This window comes from Telopea speciosissima, chromosome 10 (assembly GCF_018873765.1).
Source record: "Telopea speciosissima isolate NSW1024214 ecotype Mountain lineage chromosome 10, Tspe_v1, whole genome shotgun sequence".
NCBI lineage: Eukaryota > Viridiplantae > Streptophyta > Magnoliopsida > Proteales > Proteaceae > Telopea > Telopea speciosissima.
The window spans coordinates 53,733,130-53,757,581 of record NC_057925.1 but is presented as its reverse complement, the minus strand read 5'-3'; the positions used below and the strand labels follow the sequence as shown (position 1 = coordinate 53,757,581).

General features: G+C 38.9%; 2 protein-coding genes across 2 annotated transcripts; both read left to right on the top strand.

Annotated features, from left to right (window-relative positions):
* Positions 1-1,192: 1,192 nt before the first annotated feature.
* On the top strand, positions 1,193-9,802 carry LOC122642396 (disease resistance protein RPV1-like). Its single transcript, XM_043835845.1, has 5 exons — positions 1,193-1,780; positions 6,078-7,185; positions 7,633-7,911; positions 7,982-9,166; positions 9,276-9,802. The coding sequence occupies exons 1-5, from the start codon at positions 1,266-1,268 to the stop codon at positions 9,768-9,770; spliced, it is 3,582 nt and encodes a 1,193-aa protein (XP_043691780.1). The 5' UTR covers positions 1,193-1,265; the 3' UTR covers positions 9,771-9,802.
* Positions 9,803-11,623: 1,821 nt separating this feature from the next.
* LOC122642395 (disease resistance protein RPV1-like) lies at positions 11,624-22,456 on the top strand. The gene is made up of 6 exons (XM_043835844.1): positions 11,624-12,218; positions 18,242-19,349; positions 20,107-20,385; positions 20,472-20,938; positions 20,975-21,683; positions 21,770-22,456. Exons 1-6 carry the CDS (start codon positions 11,701-11,703, stop codon positions 22,421-22,423), a joined length of 3,735 nt encoding a protein of 1,244 aa, XP_043691779.1. The 5' UTR covers positions 11,624-11,700; the 3' UTR covers positions 22,424-22,456.
* The last annotated feature ends 1,996 nt before the right edge of the window (positions 22,457-24,452 follow it).

Here is a 24,452-nt window from a genome sequence, read left to right as displayed (position 1 = left end):
GAACCCACCAAAGCTTAAAAACAAAAGAAACTCGGGAACGAAGATGCCTCGTAACATCGAACCCGCTCGATACCATGTTTCAATACTCGTTTTCCACATAAAATAACTGCATAGAGAAGAAGAAGAGAAAGAAGAAAGAGGCAGAGAATTAACGTGGTTCAGCTCTTGAGAGCCTACATCCACCGATCAATCTCCCACTCAACTTATTTTTCTGGGGAGAACTCTATTATCTTTAAATAGATTACACTGAGAGTGATTTGTATGTTTAATATGGAAACTACAATCACACTTTGATCCTGTCTTATTCCCTACTATAATGGGATTGAGATAAGGATTAGAATGGCTACAATTATGGGCTGTCAATCCGATCTCACCAACAGATACGAACAAAGATAAAAATATAAAAAAAAAAATTATAAATTTAAAGAAAACAAAGGTAAACTTGTCCAATCTAGACCAATACGGACCCATACTAATACCAATTACTAAAACCCTGCCCAAAGGTGGTATTGTAGAGGAAATCGAAGAAAAACTAAGCAAGTGATAAATCAAGAGGAGGAAATATGCACCTGAAATTAGAAGGAGCGGCTTGAACCATTGAGAAGTAGGGTGCCATCAGAAGGGGTTGTCGCCTGTGGAACAGCGGGAGGGGAAAGGAGCAGGGTAATTTAGGGATATATAATTACTAGGGGGAAGAGAACTGAACGTTTGCTTTGATGGAGGAATAAAAAATTAAACTTTGAACCCCAAGGGGCAGCATAATTGGAATGGGACGAGGCCTAAGGAAGCGGAAGGTTTTGAGTGTGCCTCCTCCCTTGGGGTCACCGTCTGAGAGGAAACTCTCTGGTGAACATGGGGGGTTCAGTAACTCCCGGTTCGTGTGTATTGCAGGATCGTGCTAGAGCCTTCGGGGAATTAGTTGGCCAAGGTCGACCACCTCCGGCTCCCAAAGGAAAAAACAAAAATTTTTGACCAGGGGAGCTTAAACAAAAGCGTTGAGAATCAGCTTCCTCGTCATTGTTCAAGTCCAAAAAGTCAAAATATCCGGTGCTCTTCTTTTCTTCATGATCTTCCATTCATGGCACTCTATGAGTTTTAAAAGTGAAATCACCTAAGAGAACTTCACCATCAACAAACCATTTCTTCTGAGTTGCCTTGCTTGGTGTTGAACTTCCAAATCTATCTCAGTCTCACCTTCTAAGCTCTCCCAATTCCTCAGGGACAAAACAGAGTTACCCCATCAGACCCAGCTTTTGTGCTTATCCATGGCTCTAATGAATACCCAAGAAGAACCCTCTTCTTCCGAATTTCTCCTCCGTGCATGGACCCACGACGTCTTCGTAAACTTCAGCGGTGAAGACTCACCTAAAGGCTTCACTGACCGGCTCTACGCCGCTTTGATCCGGGCCGGAATTCATACATTCAGAGACGAGACTGAACTCAGGAGGGGAGAAGATATCTCCTTGGAGATGCTGAAAGCCATTGAAGAATCAAGGATTGCAGTTATAGTTTTCTCGAGCAACTATGCTTCTTCAAGATGCAGCCTTGATGAGCTGGTGAAGATCCTTGAATGCAAGAGAACAATCGGCCAAACAGTTCTGCCGATCTTCTATGATGTGTCTCCGTTGGAAGTTCGGAAACAGAGTGGGACCTTTGCGCAAGCATTTGCTAAGCATGAAAATGGGTTCAAGTTGGAGATGGGGAAGGTGCAAAGGTGGAGGAAAGTTCTCACTGAAGCAGCGAATCTGTCTGGCTGGGAGTTGCAGAACATTGCAAATGGGTACATACTTTGAAAGCACTCTCTGTGATTTATTTTATTTTGATCATGAGCAAAGCTAAATCAAGAAACTGATGGGAGAACTTTTCGAGTTTTAAACCTCTGTTGATAGGTTTTGATTTTTAAACTCGGTGAGTCAACTTGAGACTTGTGACCGATCCAGTCAAGATCGTTTCAGATTTCTGATTGGATCGTTCAATTAGCTCGAGTGTTCTATGTGGCATTTATGGGTAGGGATTACTGTCTCGGGTTTTTAGTGAACTGCCCTCAATTAATGAGGATATTTTTCATGTTAGACTTCAATGGACATGAGTGGTCGATGAAACAGAGGATGCCACACCTACCTGAGTGAAGTTCTCATGGGCAAAATAATCCAAATTATGAGTGTGCTATAACCTCCAATATGTAATTATAGTGATTATTGGCTCTTTTTTTTTCCTTAATACTTTTTACAGCTATTAATTCATATGGCATGTTCAATGTTGAAAATTGAGGTTTGGAATCCTCTGTCAAATGAAATAATCCATGTTTTCTAATATGGCAGGCCATGACAATGACAACAAATCAACAGTAGTTGTTCTACCATGAACTTCTATTTTTTTTTAAATGGTTTTTTAGTCCAGCAAGACTAGAGAGTTTCTCTTGTTCAGCACCTATATTTGCCATGTGACAGATTAGATAGAGTTGAAATTTTATGGATGGATACACCCTAAGCCCCCTCACATGTCAAGTTTCGGTCAAAACAGAGTTAGCCAAGTGATGAAATTAAGATCTAAAAAACAAATGAAAAGAGGAAGATTTTCCGAAAAGAAATGGATGGCTAAAAGTACAAGCTAATTTGTGTATACATGAGAGGGTATACGAAGTGGACAATCCTATATCCATACATTCGAAACTGCCACATCACCCTTTCACGTCGCAAAACTTGGTGCTAAACTATAGGAAAACTGTCATTCCAGACTAGAAAAAAAAAATTCCTCTTTTTTTTCCCCCCTCTCCCTTTAGACCCCCAGCCCTCCCCCTGAGTTGACGGTAGGATTAAATCCCAAGGCCTGGAGACGAAGGGTACCAGTCCTTAACCCCTCACACCTTCCAAATCAGTATATTTTGATAACTGAATCTTCATTTGCTTTATAAGAACATATAGATTCTAAGAACACATACTAGAGACACACATAGAGAAAGCTTTATTGTCTAATATATCTTTTTATTTACTAGCCTTGTTAGGATTCAACCCTAAGGTGCATATTATTAAACTTCATGTGATGGAGGAGGTCATACCCATCCCACCGGTCAAATATCAGCACAAAACAAGTACATAAAGTGCCTCAAAACCAAGTGCAAAGTGACAAAAGAATAACAAAAATGCTACCAGTTCCATTATAATAAAATGGCAGTTTTCAATAATGGAATTTCATATTAACTTATGAGCTATTTCCTTGTTGGGCTGAAACTTACCAATAAGATGGGTTTGAAGCCCTCAAATGGACACATCCATGTCAATCCATGTTTACTACATGGAAAGTTTGAAACTTAGGTGAACCCTTAAAAGTTTGTCTATGCAAGTGAACTTTAAAATTTATATTTTATTTTCTATATAAATCCTGTTATATTTTCTAGGACAAATGTTCCCCATCAACATAGCCTTCAATATATGCCATGTGAAAATTTTAGTTCTTAACCAATTTTGTTTAGATTCCCAATTAACTATCTGCTTACATGGTAAGTCTTAGAGTAGAAATTTTTTGCCAATATGCTACTGTAAAACTTTGAGAATTGGTTGAGAGATTAATCTTGGGCATCTTAGTTTGAAAGCAAGGGCGAAGAAATATGAAGATTTTTATAATAATCTGAACACAAAGGAAGGAGAAAAAGCTATCAATAAGATAGCTAAAATGAGAGAAAGGAAGAGTAGGATTTCGACCACTTTAGATGTATTAAAAGTGATGATGATAGAGTACTAGTAAGAGATGAGGACATTAAGGAGAGATGGAAGGCTTATTTCTACAGCCTATTTAATGAAGACTTTTCAGGTAATAGGGCCCCAGAAGGCTGTAGTACTCATCCTGACACCACATTGCGTAGATATATATGCAAAATTAGGGTGTCTATGGTAAAATAAGCTTTAAGAAAGATGAAAATAGGCAAGGCTCCAGGCCCAAACGAGGTCCCAATAGAGGTGTAGAAGACCCTAGGGATTTGTGGTTTATCTTGGCTAACCAAACTGTTTAACAAGATTATGAGCTCAAAGAAAATGTCAAATGAATGGAGAAGTATTGTGGTCCTGATTTACAAAAATAAAGGTGATATTCAAAGCTGCAATAATTATGGAGGCATAAAGCTAATGAGTCATATAATGAAGTTATGGGAGAGGATTATTGAAACCCACTTGAGAAAAGAAACTACTATCTTAGAGAACCAATTTGGTTTTGTGCCAGGAAGATCCACGATGGAAGCTTTTTTCCTTCTTAGGAGACTCATGGAAAGATATATAGTGGGTAGGAAAGAAACTACTATCTCGGAGACTAATTCATATGGTCTTTATTGACTAAGAAAAGCCTAATAGAGTTAATCTAGCAAATACTAGAGAAGAGAAGGGTGTCATGTAGATATGTGGATATTATTAAAGATATGTATGATGGTGTAGTGATTAGCGTAAGAACTGTGGGGGGTCAAGGTAGTGAATTCCCAATTACAGTTGAATTAGACCAAGGGCCAGCCTTAAGCTCTTATTTGTTTGCGCTTATCAATTATCATGGATGATTTAACAAGAGACATACAAGATGAAGTTCCTTGGTTTATATTTTTTGTTGATGATATTGTTGTAGAGGATGAAACAAAGGCAGCGATTAATGCCGAGTTGGAGTTATGGAGATCTACCTTAGAATCAAAAGGTCTTAAGATAAGTAGAACACAGATGTAGAATATGGTGTGTGTAACTTTAGCCACACTAGAATGGTTAATAAGGTGATGAATATTGCTGAGAAGGAGATCCCACAAAGTGACAATTTTGGATATTTGGGCTCAATCGTACATAAAGAAGGTGATATCGAGGATGATGTTGCCCAAAGGATTAAAATAGGATGGATGAAGTGGAGAGATGCGTCTAGAGAGATGTGACCGACTATGTTGTATGGTGCAGCATGTTGGCAGTTAAGAAGCGCCATACAGACAAGCTAAGTGTTGTACAGATGAGGATGTTGTGATGGATGTATTACAAAAATAGGAAGGATACAATAATGAATGATCATATTAGAGCTGATTTGGGAGTTGCCCCGATTCAAGATTAGCTTTGAGAGAGTCGTCTGAGGTGCCATGATCATGTTCAACGGAGGTCTTCGGATGCTGCAGTTCGGAAAAGTGACTTAGTTTAGATTGAAGGTACTAAAAGAGCTAGGGGCAGGTCTAAAATGACCCTAGGAGAATTGGTGAGGAAAGACATGCATAGATTAGGTCTTGTTTCAAGTATGACCTCGAATAGGGCTGATTGAAGGGCAAAGATCCATGTAGCTGATCACATTTAGTTAGAATAATGCTGAGTTGTGTCGTTATTGATGTTATGTTCTTTTCTTTCTTCTTTTATTAATCTCTTGTCGTTGCAAGGTTCCCTGTAGTTGACCCCATTTAGTTGGGATTAGGCTGAGTAGTTGTTGGTTTTCATCTTCATTATGTATACTTAGAGGAGTTGACACCTCTATAGGTGTATTTAGAACTTGACATCTTTATTTAACTGCCCCTTGTCTTATTCCCAATAGTTCTTTAGGTTAGGGGTATAAAGGGTATTCAGAAATAATTTGAAAGTAATTTATCATTAGGCAAAAGTTTTCATGCATGGCCATGTATGTGCACGACCTGTATTAAATGCAGTCAGATTGGCATAAATGCTAATCCAAAATGACGTAAAAACCCTTGTCCCCTTTATTTGATGGAGTTGATGGGAGAATCTCCCGTGTACGAATACCTTCCTCTTATCATTATGTCATTATCAAAAGCTGTCATTTTCTTGCACATTTTTAAGTATACATGTGAAATGACAGTATTTACCCTCATTGAAAAAATGGTGTTATACTAAAAAGGGTAAAAAAGTAAGGTTACAAATCATTTGCTGCCTTAAGGGGTGTCAAGAAAATCCCATACTTATAATAACAAATTATTACAGATTTATGTCCTTTTATGTTATTGTGGCAATAAACAAAAATAATATCATCAAATTTACTGCACTCTCCTCTTTCCTTTTCTTTTATGTGTCATCTCAAACCAATTTGTCTCACTCTGTTTCTATTTGTTAATTGGGTCGCAGGCATGAGTTAAAATTCATCCAGAAAATTGTTGAAGAGATCTTAACTAAAGTAAATCAAACACCATTGTTTGTTGCCAAATATCCAGTTGGTATAGCTTCTCGTGTGGCAAAGATAAATGATTTGCTAGATTTTGAGTCAAATGATGTTCGCATTGTTGGGATTTGGGGTATGGGTGGAGTGGGTAAGACAACCATTGCTAAAGCCGTTTACAATGTAATATTTCACAAATTTGAAGGCAGCAGTTTTCTTGCTAATGTTAGGGAATCTTCAAAACAACCTAATGGTCTAGTTCATTTGCAAGAACAACTTCTTTTTGATATCCTACAGGAAAAAAACCTACAAATAAGCAATGTTGCAAGAGGAGTCAACATTATCAAAGAAAGACTTCAATGTAAAAGGGTCCTCATTATTCTTGATGATGTAGATCAACTGTATCAGCTTAAAGCATTTTGTGGAGCTAGAAAATTTGATTGGTTTGGCCCAGGAAGTAAAATCATTGTAACCACTAGAGATAAGGATCTGTTAAAGCAATTTGAAGTGGATGAAGTATTTGAAGCTGAAGCATTAGGTTTTTTTGAATCTCTTCAGCTTTTCAGCTGTCATGCCTTCAGAAGAAACAGTCCAATAGAAAATTACATGGAGCTTTCAAAAAGCGTGTTGAAATATGTTGGCGGCCTTCCATTAGCTCTTGAGGTCGTTGGTTCTTCCCTGTTTTGCAAAAGAAGCATACCTGAATGGGAAAGTACCTTAAATAAATTTAAAAGTGTTCATCACAATCAGATTCAAAAGATATTGAGAATAAGTTTTGATGCACTAGATGATGCACAAAAGGATACATTCCTCGATATTGCATGCTTCTTTATTGGAAGGGATAAGGATGATGCCAGTAGAATACTTGATGGTTGTGGTTTCTTCCCAGAAATTGGAATTAAAGATCTCGTCCAAAGGGCTCTCATAACAATTGATAATCAAAAGAAGCTGTGCATGCATGATCTACTTCGAGATATGGGAAGAGAAATCGTTCATGAAGAATCACCAAAGGAGCCAGGAAAGCGTAGCAGATTATGGTTTAATGAGGATGTCTATTATGTATTGACTGAACATAAGGTAAGAGTGAAATTTATAAATATTTTGTTGCTATGATTTTTTTATAACTGAAAAGTAATTGTTATCACTATCTTGTGTATTTTTATTTTGGAATCTAGCCATATAACCTACCTTGAACAGTAGTGATTGCAGTACCATAGGCATGCATGGACACACATGAGGATGCATGACAACACAGGGAAGGTATTTGATAGAATTAGGATCTGAAATTTGATGTGTGGCCACCTCAACTGTCACATGGAGAAAGAATAGTGGGCGTGTGGGAATCATTTTCCAAAACTTTTGTTTATTTATTTATGTTTTATATGGATAGAGCTTGTTGGCTCCTGTCCCCCACCCTTCTTTCCTCGGTAATGTAGGTCTGATGACCCAATTTCTGTTATTAATGACATGAATCTTGATTGTCTTGCCATTACAATTTAATTATCAAAATCTGTTTGTTACCAGGGAACAGAAGCTGTTGAAGGCCTCATGCTAGATAATTCTTCTCAACTAGTTGAAGTGCTTTTGAGTACTAAGGCATTTACAAAGATGCACAAGCTAAGGTTGCTCCAAATCAATTATGTACAACTCATGGGAAGTTATGAACTTCTTCCTAAAGAGCTGAGATGGCTATGTTGGCATGGATTCCCTTTGACATCTATACCTTCTAGTTTTAACTTCAATAAACTCATTGATCTCGACATGCAACATAGCTGCATTAAAATTGTTTGGAAGGAATTCAAGGTATTATTTTCTTTACCTTCTTTTGATCAATTATATTTTAATGGAAACTAATACTTCTTCTCTGATGCAGCTGCTCCAACATTTGAAAGTCCTTCTCAGTCACTGTAATTGTCTCATCAAAACTCCCAATTTCTTAGGGCTCCCAAATCTTGAGAGGTTGATCCTTGAGAGTTGCAAGACATTGGTTGAGGTTCACCAATCCATTGGGGATCTTGAGAAACTGATTTTCCTGAATCTTCAGGACTGCAAAAACCTTATAAATCTTCCAAGCAGCATTTGTAAGTTGACATCTCTTGAAAATTTTATCCTCTCTGGCTGCTCGAAACTTGGAAATTTGCCCGAAGATCTGGGGAATATGGAATCTTTAATGGAACTTCTTGTGGATGGTACTGCTATAACAGAATTACCCCTTTCTATTAGATGTTTGAGAAACCTCAGAACCTTATCTTTACGTGGATCTAAAGGACCTATTTCAAGATCATGTTATTCACTATTTACATCATGGAGATCACCAAAGAAGGGTTCTAATCTCATAACCCGACCACTGGCTTCTTTTTCTGGTTTATACTCCCTAAGAGAGCTAAATCTTGGCTACTGCAATCTGTCAGATGGTGCAATTCCAAACGATTTTGGAAGTCTATTGTCATTGCAAACCTTGAAATTAAGTGGAAACAATTTCTGTAGCCTACCAGCCAGCATCAATCAGCTATCTCATCTGGAGCTCCTTACTTTAAATAATTGTCCAAGACTTGAACTACTTCCAGAGCTTCCATCAAGTTTAGTGATGTTGACAGCAAAATGTTGTACATCAATGGAAAGATTGCCCGTCAACATGGGTCTGCTTTCAAAGCTCTATATGGTTTTGCTGAATGACTGCACGAGGTTGCCGTCTCTCCCTGATGATCTTCCTTCAAGTTTAGGTACCTTGAATATAGAAGCTTGCAAATCATTGGAATGTTTACCTAATCTTGGGAACCTACCATCATTAAATGAATTACATCTTAGTAACAACAATTTCAGTAGTCTACCAGCCAGCATAAGTCAACTTTCTAGTCTTAAAACTCTTTTTATGCGTAATTGCACAAAGGTTGAGTCACTTCCAGACCTTCCGACAAGTTTAAGGAACCTGTTTGCTGATGGTTGTACATCAATGTTGCTTACTGAGAGCAAGAAGGAAGTTGAGATTGCAGAAATGGAAAGTTCAGAATCACCATACAAGAAATTGCCAGATACTGTTAGGAAGAGCCTCCTCCAGGTCTCTCTCTCTCTCTCTCTCTCTCTTTTTCTGCACACACATGCACAAGAAAGCATGCTAAACACAAAATCGGAATTGTTGTTAAACTTCATGATTTTCCATGGAACAGGGACTGTTTGGCCAGTTTGACTTCTTCCTTACCGGAAGTGATGTTCCAGAATGGGTTACCCATCAGAGTATTGGATCTTCATTATCTTTTGAGGTCCCTCAAGTTTTGGATTCTAAGATACAAGGCTTGACGGTATGTGCTATTTTTGCAGCTGAAGTAGAAGGTAATGAGGTGCTTGCAGCTCCTTCAATTTCTTTTAGCAATAAAACCAATGGTCGCCGTTGGTCCTACAGTGCGAACCAACATGAAACCCCAATAACCTGTCAAGATCAAATCTGGTTTGGCCATATCCCACATACCAAGTTCAAGAATCCTTTGGAATGTGGGGATCAAGTGGAGATTTCAATAGAAATAGAGCAATATTGGGGCTATTTTCCAAATATTGTTTCTGGGAATTCTTTCGGATTAGAGCATTCAATCCAGGTGAAGAAGTGTGGGATCCATCTAGTGTACCAGGCACCAGCCAACTCAGAAGGGTTCTCATTCAAATGTTGAAGAAATTGTCCAAGACATTGATTCTCCATGTGTTGATGATGGTGATGGACCAGTAGTAATCAATTCAGGTTAAGAGAAAGTCGCTATGACAATGAGATGAGATCTATTGATGGCTTTTCAAGTGAGGGCCAAGGTCCTAAACATTTAAGGTTTGCACCTTGCCAGACTGCAAGTCTTGAACAGGTCCAACTGTTTTCAGGAAAAATCACTCATATCACTTGTATATATGACAGATTTAATGAGTTAAAGTTGCAATTCACAATTCGTTGCAGTTTACCAACACTAGAACTGCGGCTGAGCTAATGATGAGGATTGTAGACCAGTGTTCTAATGGAGGGTTGGATCTGGACTGGAGTGCTTTCAAGAAGCAGGACACTGATGGCAATGGCTACAACCAGGGCACCTCATCGTCAACTACCAGTTGCGGAATAAGCACTCCTTGATCCTTTCCCCTGCTGCCATTCTGAGTCTTTTATGCATAAACCAAACCTGTAATTTGATGTTGTGTTCATATATGCCTCAACAAGGAAGCATTCCTTCATAAAGAAAATTGAAAATAAATTCCATCTTATCCCGGATTCCTATTTTCTTTACTGAATGATCTATTACTACCATTAATGGTTCTTACTTTAAAGTTGGTTCATATTTTGAATAAGGAGAAAGTTTTCCCTATACTCCACTTGGCCTTTGATTTTTTTGCCGAACTAGATTCTCTACTACAAAGAACCGATCCTGATTCAATTCTCGATTACTAAAATCAAGGGCAAATCCATCAGATCTGGCCCGATTCAGGCAATTCAAATAGGTACATGCTAAGACTAATCCCGATCCAATTCTCGATTACTAAAACCCTACCCTTCATTGCAGGATTTGGGGAGGGTCATAATGTACACTAACTTACCCCTGCTTCATAGATAGGTTGTTTCCCGACTTAAACCTGCGACCACTAGGTTGCAATGTGATACATTCTCATGAACTTAGGAAGCAAAATACACAATTAAGCATTTCTATAATCAAAAGAATGCAATGGACAATGAGTAGTGGTCAACTGAAGACGGGGTTTGTGAACAACTGCTTGCTCAGATGGACGGCGGGTTGCAGTAGAGTGCTGGAAAATTATCTCCTCCAGTTCCTTGCTCAGCAAAATTTCCCAGTCCCTCTAATAAGGGGGGTGTGGATCCCACCCAGGTAGAGTGTTTGGGTAGGGGTAGGATGATCATTGTGCCCCCTTGTTAGGAAGACTTGAGAACTAGGCCGGGCAGGGAACTGGAGGCGATAAAGATCGAAAATAGATCCTCTACGGCGTGCTGCCCCACCTGTGCTGCGCAAACACATGACCGTGTATAATGATCGCCTTACCCCTACCCATGCGCCTTGCCCAAATAGGGATAAGGCGGTTATTGCATGTGACCCTCTGTCTACGCAGCACAAGCCGGAGGGGCAGCTGCGCCGTAGAAGATCTGGATCCATAAAAATCGCATGTCCAACTTGCTTTGGTGGGAATAAAAAAATAAACTTTGAAGTTTGAACAGGGGATGGGAAGTTTGATCCTACCCAAACAAAAAAAGAACAGGGGAGTGAGTAAATATAGTACAAGTATTGGGGGAAGAGAGATTGTCGCTTAGAATCTCGATTCTAACTTTGCTCAGAAACACGCAAAAGCGTTGAAAATCAGCTTCCTTGTCGAGCTGTTGTTTTGTCCCATAAAGTCAAAAGATGTGGTGCTCTTCTTTTCTTCGTCTGGCACTCTATGAGTTTCAAAAAGTGAAAATCACCCAAGAGAACTTCACCATCCACCAACCATTTCTTCTGACTGCCTTGCTTGGTGTTGAACCTCCAAAAATCTATCTCATTCCCACCTTCTAAGCTCTCCCCATTCCCCTGAGACAAAACAGAGTTACCCCATCCGACCCAGCTTTTGTGCTTATCCATGGCTCTAATGAATACCCAGGAAGAAGAACCCTCTTCTTCCGACTTTATGCCCCGTCCATGGACCCACGACGTCTTCGTTAGCTTCAGCGGTGAAGACACACGTAAGGGCTTCACCGACCACCTCTACGCCGCTTTGATCCGGGCCGGGATTCACACATTCAGAGACGAGAATGAACTCAGGAGGGGAGAAGATATCTCCTTGGAGGTTCTGAAAGCAATTGAAGAATCAAGAATTGCAGTAATAGTTTTCTCCAGCAACTATGCTTCTTCAATATGGTGTCTTGATGAGCTGTTGAAGATCCTCGAATGCAAGAGAACCATCGGTCAAACGGTTCTGCCTGTATTCTATGATGTGGATCCGTCGGACGTTCGGAAACAGAGTGGGACCTTTGCGCAAGCATTTGCTAGGCATGAAACTCGGTTCAAGTTGGATACGGGGAAGGTGCAAAGGTGGAGGAAAGCTCTCACTGATACAGCGAATCTGTCTGGCTGGGAGTTGCGGAGCATTGCAAATGGGTACGTACTTTGAAATCACTCTCTGTGATTTATTTGATTTTGTCCGTCAGAAATGCTGAATCAAGAAACTGGGGAGAACTTTTTTTAGTTTTGAACCTCTGTTGAGCCATTTTGGTTTTTTAAAGTTGGCGAGTCAACCTTGGAAAGTGGCCGATCCAGTCAAGATCGTTCAGATTTCTGATAGGATCGTTCAATTAACTGGGGTGATCTATGTGGTATTTATGGGTAGAGATTACTGTCTGGGTTTTAGTGAACTCCCCTCAATTCATGAGAATATTTTTCATGTTAGACTTCAATGGACATGAGTGGTCGATGAAACAGAGGACTCCACACCTACCTGAGTGAAGGTCTCATGGGCAAAACACAATCCAAATTATGAGTGTGCTGTAACCTCCAATATGTGATTATAGAAGTTATTGGCTTTTTTTTTTTGTTTCAATATTTTTTACAACTATTGATTCATATGACATGTTCATAGTTGAATTTTGAGGTTTGGAGTCCTCTGTCAAAGTGAAACAATTCATTTTTTTAATGAGGTAGGCCATGACAATGACAACAAATCAATATTAGTCGTTCCGCTTTTGAACCTTCTGTGTTTTTTGTAATGAACCAGCTATTTTATTGATTAGATGTAAGCATATGGATACTTCAACCAGGAAAAAAATAGCATAGGGATACACATACTAGAGTTAGTTACATACATAGACACTTCACCGAGGGGGGGTGTAGTCCGGTAAGAATAGAGAGACTCTCTAGTCCAGCACCAATATATTCCATGTGGCAGATTGGATAGAGCTGAAATTTTGTGGATAGATAGACCGTAAGCCCCCTCACATGTTAAGTTTTGGTCAAAACGAAGCTGGCCAAAAGTGACGAAGTTAAGCTCCAAAAGTCAAGTGAAAAGATGAAGCTTTTCTAAGAAGAAATGGACGGCTAAAAATACAAGCTAATATGTGTATACATGGGAGGGTATGCAATTGATGTTCAGTCTGAATTTAGCAAGTGGACAATCTACTGAATCTAGACCATCTCCTATATGTCCATATGGTCGAAATTGCCACATCACCCTTTCAAATGGCAAAACTTGGTGATAAACTAGAGAAAATCTGGATCCGGCTCCTCTCCAAGGAGCTCAGCGCCCAGGGAGTGCCTAGGGGGCATCCAAGGGTTGGGCTGTGCCGCACACATCTCGGCGCGGATCCACATCCTCTACTTCCAAACTTGTACTTCCATCCTACTTCCAGCAGCTTATAGTGCGCCACCTGGCCTCACCAGCATCCAACGGATGATATTGAATGTTTTCAAAATATCCACCTGGCCTCACCAGCATCCAACGGATGATATTGAATATTTTCAAAATATTTTGAAAACATCATGAGTTCTTGTTTGAACCACATTGAACCTCAAACCAAACCCATCTAACCAGTTCGGCTCATCAACCCAAACCAAGTTCACCCAAACTAAACCCAAACCTCTCATCCGCGCCTAGGTTTCAGATTGTTTAGGAGAAATCCGGAAAATTCCCAAATCCTCTCCATCGCTCCCTTCTTCTCTGCTTCCACCAGATCGGGTTTGGCTTAGCCTTCCACAAATTTGATCACAGTGTTCAGACGAGCTCTGCTACCTCTGAGAATCTTGAACATGAAGCATATGATAAAAAACCCTCTTGCTGTTATCATGTAACATTTCTTCCGCCTTCATTTGTCATAACAGAGGTTCCGGCCCTCTATTTTTTTTTCTTGTACTTTTGCTTTATTAGAAGCAAAGTCTAATCCCTCTCTCTCTCTAGTTCCTTGACAAGGGATATGATATGGGTGTTGGTTGAGCAACGATCCAGTCTACATGTACAAATAAAAATTTTAACTATGACAACTCGTAATAAGCAAGAAGAAATTGTTTCTCTGCAATTACAAAGCTTCATGCTTTCAATCTTCAAAGTTAGTGGCACATTCACATTCATCGATCCAAAAACTCTGTTTTGAGCCAAGTGAGAACGGCAGAGCCCCTGTGTTCATCCTTCCAAAGTTGGGTGCTTGCTATTGGCTTATTTGAAACATATTTAGGAATACATCAACCATGAGTAGCATAAGTTTTCTTAAAACTCAAAGAGAAAACCATAAGAAAATACAGGTTTGTTCTCTCACTGATTGGGTCTTTTGCTTAACACGAATTGAAGGCTGAGAAAAATTCCAGAAAAGGTAAAATCTTTAATCTAAACTTTCTACTCATTTTGTCGCTCTAGTTTTTGAGTCTTTTCAATAAATCAATAGCGGGAAAGAATCCACCATTTTCTCTCAGATTTAAGAAAAGAACACACACAAATTTCTCATGAATCGGCAGCAACTATTCTGTTTTTGTAGATGAATGATTCATTGCTTTTTTTTTTTCCGGAAATCACCTAGCACCTAAAACCCTAAAATCATTGTTATACTATGTTTCCTTGGGCTTTCGTCACGATGGAGGAAGAAGAGCAGAAGAGGTTGACGACGCGTCTTTCGTCGCAACTTGAAAAACGCAGTTGCAGATCCGGTGGAGAAGCCTTGGAGTAGAGCAGCCGAGAGGTTGGAAGAAGACGATGCAAATGAGAGGTTTGGGTTTAGTTTGAGTGAAAAGGGTTTGGGTTGATGAGTCGAACCAGTTAGATGGGTTTGATTTAGGGTTCAATGTGATTCAAATAGGATCTGATGATGTTTTTAAAATATTTTGAATACATTCAATATCATTCGTTGGATGTTGGTGAGGCTCGGTGGCACACTGTCAACTGCTGGAAGTAGGATGGAAGTACAAATTTTGGAAGTAGAGGATGTGGATCCTCTCGGCGCATGCCTAGGGATGTGTGCGGCACAACCCAATGGCTGGATGCTCCCTGGGCGTGCTGGGCTCCCTGGAGAGGAGCTCAATCCAGAAAATCTAGTTTTTCCAGACTGAAAAAAAAATCCTTTTTTTTTTTTGGGGGGGGGGGGGGTGCTTTACTGCTTACTACTTTTCCCTTCCCTTGACACCCCAAGCCCATTCCCCTCAGTTGACTGCAGGATTCAATCCCAAGACCTGACGACGATGGGTGCCCGTCCTTACTAGCTCACACCTTCCAAATCAGTATATTTTGATCACTGAATCTTCATTTGCTTTATATGAACATATAGATTCTAAGAACATATACTAGAGACACACACACAAAGAGGGATTTATTGCTTAATGTACCTTTTTATTTACGAGAGACTAGTTAGAATGAAGGATCTTCATATGGTCTTTATTGACCTAGAAAAAGCCTACGGCAGTCCCTAGAAAGCTAATCTGGCATATATAGAAGAAGAGAAGAGTGCCATGTAAATACGTGGACATAATTAAAGATATCTATGATGGTGTGGTAACTAGTGTAAGAACTATGGGGGACCAAGGTAGTGAATTCCCAATTCCTATTGGGCTACATCAAGACTCAGCCTGAAGCCTTTATATGTTTGCACTGATCACGGATGACTTAACCAGAGACATATAAGATGAGGTTCCTTGGTGTATGCTTTTCATCGGCGATAATGTGTTGGTAGATGAGACTAAAGCGGGGATTAACGCCAAGTTAGAGTTATGGAGATCAACTTTGGAATCAAAAGGTCTTAGGTTAAGTAGAACAAAGATAGAATAGATGGTGTGTAACTTTAGTTGTACAATGACGGTTAAGGAGGTGGTCAATATTGAAGAGGGGAAGATTCCTCAAAGTGACTATTTTAGATATATGGGCTCTATCGTTAATAAAGAAGGCGATATAGAAGATGATGATGCTCAAAGAATTAAAATAGGATGGCTGAAGTGAAGAAGTGTGTTCGGAGTATTGTGTGAACAACGTATTCCTTTAAAGCTTAAAGGAAAATTCTATAGGATGCCCGTATGGCCAGCTATGATGTATGGGGTGGAATGCTGGGCAGTTAAGAAGCATCTTATAGATAAACTTAATGTAGCAAAGATGAGGATGTTGAGATGGATGTGTGGCAGAACTAGGAAGGATAAAGTAAGGAATGACCAGATTAGAGCTGACTTGGGAGTTGCCTTGATTCAGGATGAGCTCCGCGAAAGTTGTTTGAGGTGGCATGGCCATGCTCACTGAAGGCCTTGGGATGCACTAGTACGGAAGAGTGATTTATTTCTGATTGAAGGAGCTAAAAGAGCTAGGGGCAGGCCTAAAATGACCCTAGGAGAAGTAGTAAGGAAAAATATGTATAGTTTAGGCCTTGGCCCAAGTATGACTTCTAATAGAGCTGTTTGGAGGGCTAAGATCCATGTAGCTGACCCCATTTAGGTGGGCTATTGATGAGTTGTTGATGCTGTTGTGCTCTTTCGTATTTCTTTTTTCTATTTTTATTATTATTATTTTGTCTTTGCAAGGATCCATGTAGTTGACTCTATTTAGTTGGGATAAGGCTTAGTTGTTGTAGACTAGTTAGGATTCAACCCGAGGGTAAACATTATTAAAGTTCTTTTTTTTTTTTGGTACTCACCTTTATTAAAGTTCAATATGGTAGAGGTCACATCCATTCCACCGGTCAGATATCAGCGCAAAGCAAGTAAATAAAGTGCCTCAAAACCAAGTGCAAAGTTACAAAAGAATGACAAAAATGCCATCAGTTTCCATTATAATAAGATGGCAGTTCTTTAATCATGGAATTTCGTAATGACTTCTGAGCCACTTCCTTGCTCATTTAGGCTGAAACTTAACAATGAGATGGGTTTAAAGCCCTCAAATGGACACATCCATGTCAGTCCATGTTTGCCACATGGCAAGTTTGGAATTTGGGTGGACTTCAAAATTTATATTTTATTTTATATAGAAGTCACAAATGTTCCCTATCAACATAGCCTTCAATATATGCCTTGTGGCAATTCCGTTCTTGCCCAATTTTGTTTAGATGTCCAATTGATTATCTGCTTACAGGGAAGTTTTAGAGCAGAAATTTTTTGTCAATGCCAATGTAAAACTTTGAGAATTGGTTGAGAGGTTAATCTTGGGCAATTTGGTTTAATGGGCAAAAAGAAAACATAGGGAAAATGCTCTATTCATATTGGTCCATGTGCTTAAGGTGTGGCTTGAAACTTATCACAAAGCCAATCTAGTATGTGACCTACCTATTCATTGGTTGAATTTGAGCTATCTATCATCCACTACCAAATAGGGGTAGACAAGCTTGCAGGGGATCATGTAAATGAATTTTTTTTTTTTTTTAAATATTACATATTTTGTATTGTTTTATTTATTTTTAGCTTTTCCCTTATGTGACTTACCTTTTCCTTTTCCCTTAATTCGTTAATTTAAAGTTTCCCTTGCTTAATTATCTTCCTCATAACATATAATTTTTCTATAACCGTACAGTGTTTATCACTAAGTTATTTCTTAATTTTAAAAATGTAAACTTGTTATTTCTTAATTTCAAAAATTTAAACTCAAAATCTTATTATCTCAACAGTAAAATGGTCACAGAACCAATCCAAACAAATTGCTATATCTTTCTTTTGCTAAATTTTTTTACTCTTTTGTTGGTTTTCATCATGATAATGTGTACCTTAAAGGGAGTTGACACCTCTATAGGTGTATTTAGAACTTGACATCTTCATTTCATTGCCCATTGTCTTATTCCCAAAAGTTCTTTAGGTTAGGGATATAAATGGGTTATCAGCAATAATTTGGAAGTGATTCGTCAATATTTTATTATCAAAAGCTGTCATTGTCTTGCACATTTTTCAAGTATACATGTGAAATGACAGTATTTACCCTCATTGAAAAAATTGGTGTGTTATGCTGAAAGAGTAAAAAAGTAAGATTACCAATCATTTGACACCTTAAGAGGTGTCAATAAGAAAATCCCATACTTAAAATAACATATTATTATAGATTTATGTCCTTTTATGTTATTTTAGCAACAAATAAAAATATCATCATCGTCAAATTTATTGCAATCTCCTCTTTCTTTTTCTTTTATGTATCATCTCAAGCCAATTTTTTCTCACTCTGTTTTTATTTGTTAATTGGGTCGCAGGCATGAGTCAAAATTTATCCAGAAAATTGTTGAAGAGATCTTAACTAAAGTAAATCAAACACCATTGTTTGTTGCCAAATATCCAGTTGGGATTGCTTCTCGTGTGGCAAAGATAAATGATTTGCTAGATTTTGAGTCAAACGATGTTAGCATTGTTGGGATTTGGGGCATGGGTGGAGTGGGTAAGACAACCATTGCTAAGGCCATTTACAATGTAATATTTGACAAATTTGAAGGCAGCAGCTTTCTTGCAAATGTTAGGGAATCTTCAGAACAACCTAATGGTCTAGTCCATTTGCAAGAACAACTTCTTTTTGATATCCTACAGAAAAAAAACCTGCAAATAAGCAATGTTGCAAGAGGAGTCAACATTATCAAAGAAAGACTTCGATGTAAAAGGGTTCTTATTATTCTTGATGATGTAGATCAACTGTATCAGTTTAATGCATTTTGTGGAGGTAGAAGATTTGATTGGTTTGGCTCAGGAAGTAAAATCATTGTAACCACTAGAGATAAGGATCTGGTAAAGCAATTAGAAGTGGATGAAGTATTTGAAGCTGCAGAATTGAGTTTTTCTGAATCTCTTCAGCTTTTCAGCTGTCATGCCTTTAGAAAAAACAGTCCACTGGAAAATTACATGGAGCTTTCAAAAAGTGTGGTGAAATATGTTGGTGGCCTTCCATTAGCTCTTGAGGTCATTGGTTCTTCCTTGTTTTGCAAAAGAAGCATACCTGAATGGGAAAGTACCCTAAATAAATTAAAAAGTATTCGTCATAATCAGATTCAAAAGATATTGAGAATAAGTTTTGATGGACTAGATGATACACAAAAGGATACATTCCTCGATATTGCATGCTTCTTTATTGGAAGGGATAAGGATGATGCCTGTAGAATACTTGAAGGTTGTGGTTTCTTCCCAGAAATTGGAATTAAAGATCTTGTCCAAAGGTCTCTCATAGCAATTGATAATCAAAAGAAGTTATGCATGCATCATCTACTTCGAGATATGGGAAGAGAAATCATTCATGAAGAATCACCAAAGGAGCCTGGAAAGCGTAGCAGATTGTGGTTTCATGAGGATGTCTATTATGTATTGACTAAACATAAGGTAAGAGTGAAATTTATAAATATTTTATTGCAATGATTTTTTTATAACTGAAATGTAATTGTAATCACTATCTTGTGTATTTTTATTTTGGAATCTAGCCATATAATCAACCTTGAAATATACCCTTGCCCCTTGCCCTTGTTTGGGAAAAGAAAAAAGAAATAAGGGAGCCCGATTCCTACATGCCCGTGGTAGGAACCCTTTCCCACATGCCCTTTTTGAATGCCAACAATTGTCATATGGCACATAGTATTGGGGTCCAAATTTTGTGGAAACCCCTGACATGTTAAGTTTCAGCCCTATTGGAGTTTTCCACATGTCAAAATAGAAATTTGAAAATCCAGGCTATGTGAGTGTTAACAGTAGTGTTTGCAGTACCATAGGCATGCATGGACATACATGAGCATGCATGAACATACATGAGGATGCATGCCAATATAGGGAGGTATATTTTTTATTGAAGTAGGATCTGAAATTTGATGGGTGGCTAATGTGGACCGTGATCTTTCTATCCAAGGGTTGGAATGGTCACATCAACTGTCCCTTGGCAAAAGAATAATGGGTATGTGGGAACCATTTTCTCAAATTTTTGTTTTTTATTTATATTTTATGTGGATAGAGCTTGATGGTTCCTGTCCCCCACGGCCCCTCCTCTCTTTCCTTGGTAATATAGGAGCTCTGATGACAATTTATTAATGACATGAATCTTGATTGTCTTGCCATTACAATTTAATTATCAAAAACTGTTTGTTACCAGGGAACAGAAGCAGTTGAAGGCCTCATCCTAGATAACTCTTCTCAAATATTTGAAGTGCCTTTGAATACTAAGGTATTTACAAAGATGCAGAAGCTAAGGTTGCTCCAAATCAATTATGTACAACTCATGGGAAGTTATGAACTTCTTCCTAAAGAGCTGAGATGGCTATGTTGGCATGGATTCCCTTTGACATCTATACCTTCTAGTTTTAGCTTTGATAAACTCGTTGATCTCGATATGCAACATAGCCGCATTAAAATTGTTTGGAAGGAATTCAAGGTATTATATGATTTAGCAATTATTTTCTTTACTTTCTTTTGTTCAATTATATTTTAATGGAAACTAATACTTCTTCTCTGCTGCAGCTACTCCAAAATTTGAAAGTCCTTAACCTCAGTCATTGTAATTGTCTTATCAAAACTCCCAACTTCTTAGGGCTCCCAAATCTTGAGAGGTTGATCCTTGAGAGTTGCAAGACATTGGATGAGGTTCACCAATCCATTGGGTATCTTGATAAACTGAGTTTCCTGAACCTTCAGGACTGCAGCAACCTTATAAATCTTCCAAGCAGCATTTGTAAGTTGACATCCCTTGAAAATTTTGTCCTCTCTGGCTGCTCAAAACTTGCAAATTTGCCCGAAGATCTGGGGAATATGGAATCTTTAGTGGAACTTCTTGTGGATGGAACTGCTATAACAGGATTACCTCTTTCTATTAGACGTTTGAGAAACCTCAAAACCTTATCTTTACGTGGATCTAAAAGACCTCTTTCAAGATCATGGTCTTCACTATTTTCATCATGGAGATCACCAAAGAAGGGTCCTAATCTCATAACCCCACCACTTAATCTCATAATCCCACCACCGTTGGCTTCTTTTTCTGGTTTATACTCCCTAAGAGAGCTAGATCTTGGCTACTGCAATCTGTCAGATGCTGCAATTCCAAACGATTTTGGAAGCCTATTGTCATTGCAAACCTTGAAATTAAGTGGAAACAATTTCTGTAGCCTACCAGCCAGCATCAAACAGCTATCTCATCTGGAATCCCTTACTTTAAATAATTGCCCAAGGCTTGAACTACTCCCAGAGCTTCCATCAAGTTTAGTGATGTTGACAGCAAAACGTTGCACATCAATGGAAAGATTGCCAGTTAACATGGGTTTGCTTTCAAAGCTCTATATGGTTTTGCTGAATGACTGCACAAGGTTGCAATCTCTCCCAGATGATCTTCCCTCAAGTTTAGCTACCTTGAATATTGAAGCTTGCAAATCATTGGAATGCTTACCTAATCTTGAGAACCTACCATCATTACATGAATTACATCTTAGTAACAACAATTTCCGTAGTCTACCAGCCAGCATAAGTCAACTTTCTCATCTTAGAACTCTTTATATGCGTAACTGCACAGAGCTTGAGTCACTTCCAGACCTTCCAACAAGTTTAAGGAATCTGTTTGCTGATGGTTGCACATCAAAGTTGCTTACTGAGAGCAAGAAGGAAGTTGAGATTGCAGAAATAGAGAGTTCAGAATCACCATACAAGAAATTGCCAGATATTGTTAGGAAGAGCCTCCTCCAGGTTGCTCTCTCTCTCTCTCTCCTTCCTAAAGCGTGCTAAACACAAAATTGAAATTATTGTTAAACTTCATGATTTCCATGGAACAGGGACTATTTGGCCAGTTTGACATCTTCCTTACTGGAAGTGATGTTCCAGAATGGTTTAGCTATCAGAGTAGCGGATCTTCATTAGCTTTTGAGGTCCCTCAACTTTTGGATTCTAAGATTCAAGGCTTGACGGTATGTGCAATTTTTGCAGCTGAAGTAGAAGGTAATGAGGTGCTTGCAGCTCCTTCAATTTCTTTTAGCAATAAAACCAATGGTCGCCGTTGGTCCTACACTCCAAATCAACATGAAACCCCAATAACCCGTCAAGATCAAATCTGGTTTGGCCATATACCACATACCGAGTTCAAAAACCCTTTGGAATGTGGTGATCAAGTGGAGGTTTCAGTAGAAATAGAGCAATATTGGGGTTATTTTCCAGATATTGTTTCTGGGAATCCTTTCGGATTAGAGCATTCAATCCAGGTGAAGAAGTGTGGGATCCATTTAGTATATCAGCCAGCTCAGAAGGGTTCTCATTCAAATGTTGAAGAAATTATCGAAGACATTGATTCTTCATGTGATAGCATGGTTGATGATGGTGATGGACCAGTAGTAATTAATGCAGGTTCTAAGAGAAGCAGCAATGACATTGAGGTGTTATCTATTAATAGTTTGTCAAGTGAAGGCCAAGACCCTAAACGTTTAAGGTTTTGAGCCTTGCTAGACAGCAAGTCTTGAAGAGGAAGACAAAGGACATTAAAGGCTACATGATTTGATAGCAAGTATCAAATCTATTGGATCGTTGGCAAACCAAGAGAGGGTGAATTCACTATGGCAGAATAAAATGACCGACTATAACTTTACCCCACCCAACGATGAAACTCAAAAGGTTGTAAGCGAGACTTTGAATTACAATGTGAGGAGGGAAAGAGACAATTGAATGATACTATAAATATAGAGTGGTTTGGCAGCCTTATCTATTATCTTTTTCTTTTTTCTTTTTTTTTTTTTTTGGTTGAAATAAATTTATTGAAGGGAACAAGTAGAAGCCAAGCGCTCCTGATTACATAGATTCAAGAGCCAAGGAGAGGAACACGGCCAATTGGTCCGGCTTGTAATGGACGAGGCCATCCCAGCTAAGGAGTTGGCTAAGCTATTAATCTCCCTAGAACATACACAAAATTACAGCAAAGGAAATTCGTAGAGAAGCAATGGATATCTTGGATAATACCCGCAATCTCAAAGGGGTAAGTTGATGAAATATTGTTGAGAATATTGATGAGATTGAAGTTATTTGACTCCACAATGACCTTTGGGACAATAGCATCCATTGCGCACTGAAGGCTGGCTCTAACTGCAAGGGCCTCACCCATCAAAACAGTGGACATCAAGACAGGTTTTGAGCACGTGAAGGAGGGAGATCCAAACTGGTCTCGAGCAATGAACCTATACCACCATTCTTAGAGTCAACCGGAACAGCAGCGAACTCAGGAGGAGGGCAACTCCAAGAAGACGTCCACTCAGAACGAGACTGAGAAGGCTGGAAATTCCTTTTAGGACTGTTGACAACTTCCCAAAATTCTTGAAAGGCTCTCTGAGCTTGCTGCAGAACAGCAACAAGAGAGTGTTGGAGACCATTAAAAATGAAATCATTTTTGGCTTTCCACAAGTGCCAGCATATGAAGGAGACTTGGCACAGAACTTCCTTTCATCTATCCTTTGATGGGAAATGAAACCTCTCCCAACCTTGAATAATAGAAGCCAGCAAAGCGGGGTTGTCATGCGGGATCAAAAAATTGAGATTGCTACCAAACCACATTGCTCGTGAGAAGGGGCAATCGAACAGAAGATGACTACAAGTTTCCAACTCGCTCCCACATCGACAGCAACTATGGTCAATGGGAACACCTCTACGCTGAAAACCTTCACCAGAAGCAACTCCCTCAGCACAAATTTGCCACATGAAGTTCTTGATATTCGGCATAGACTTCCATTGCCAGAGTCTCTTCCTGACCCTAGTAGGGATGTCGTTCCATGCTCTAGTGGAGGAAACAGGGCCATTTGATTGCAGGTCGCGATCACTCAAAAGGAGATGATAAGCAGACTTGGTTGAAAACCTTCCGTCCGTGGCTGCTCCCCAAATCAGCCTGTCTTCACGAGGAAACAAGGATAATTTGATTTTTCTGATGTTCTCTGCATCCGAGAGATGAAAAAATCTGACAAGTAAATCCTCCTTCTAGATTATGTTATGAGGTTCAATTAAATCAACAACCTTTTCTAAGGTGCATCCCATAGGCTTTGGATTCAGAATATGAAAGGATGGAGATGCAGGAACCCAATTGTCAAGCCAAATACTAATATCATCCCCAGAGTCAATCTTGGACTTCTATTATCTACTACCAAAAGATCTCACTCTTGGACTTTCTAATATTGCACTTGTTTTACTTGGCTCACAATCAACCCAAGTTTTTATACTCACTCAAACCTAGTGGTTTCTAAGGGTCACTACTAACAATCTTTACAATCAATCTTCAAATGAAGATTACAACAAATGGCTCATAAGTCAAGTATACAAATACAGCACAAATGAAACCCCTAAGCTGGTAAGCATACAAATGAAAATAAAAAAATTAAAAGTGATTATCAAAATTTAGGCTGTAAGACAGAATAATCTACCAATTGAGTTCACAAAGGCTCGTAGAAACTCTCTCAAAACCTCTTTAAGAAAGGTCATGTAATGTCC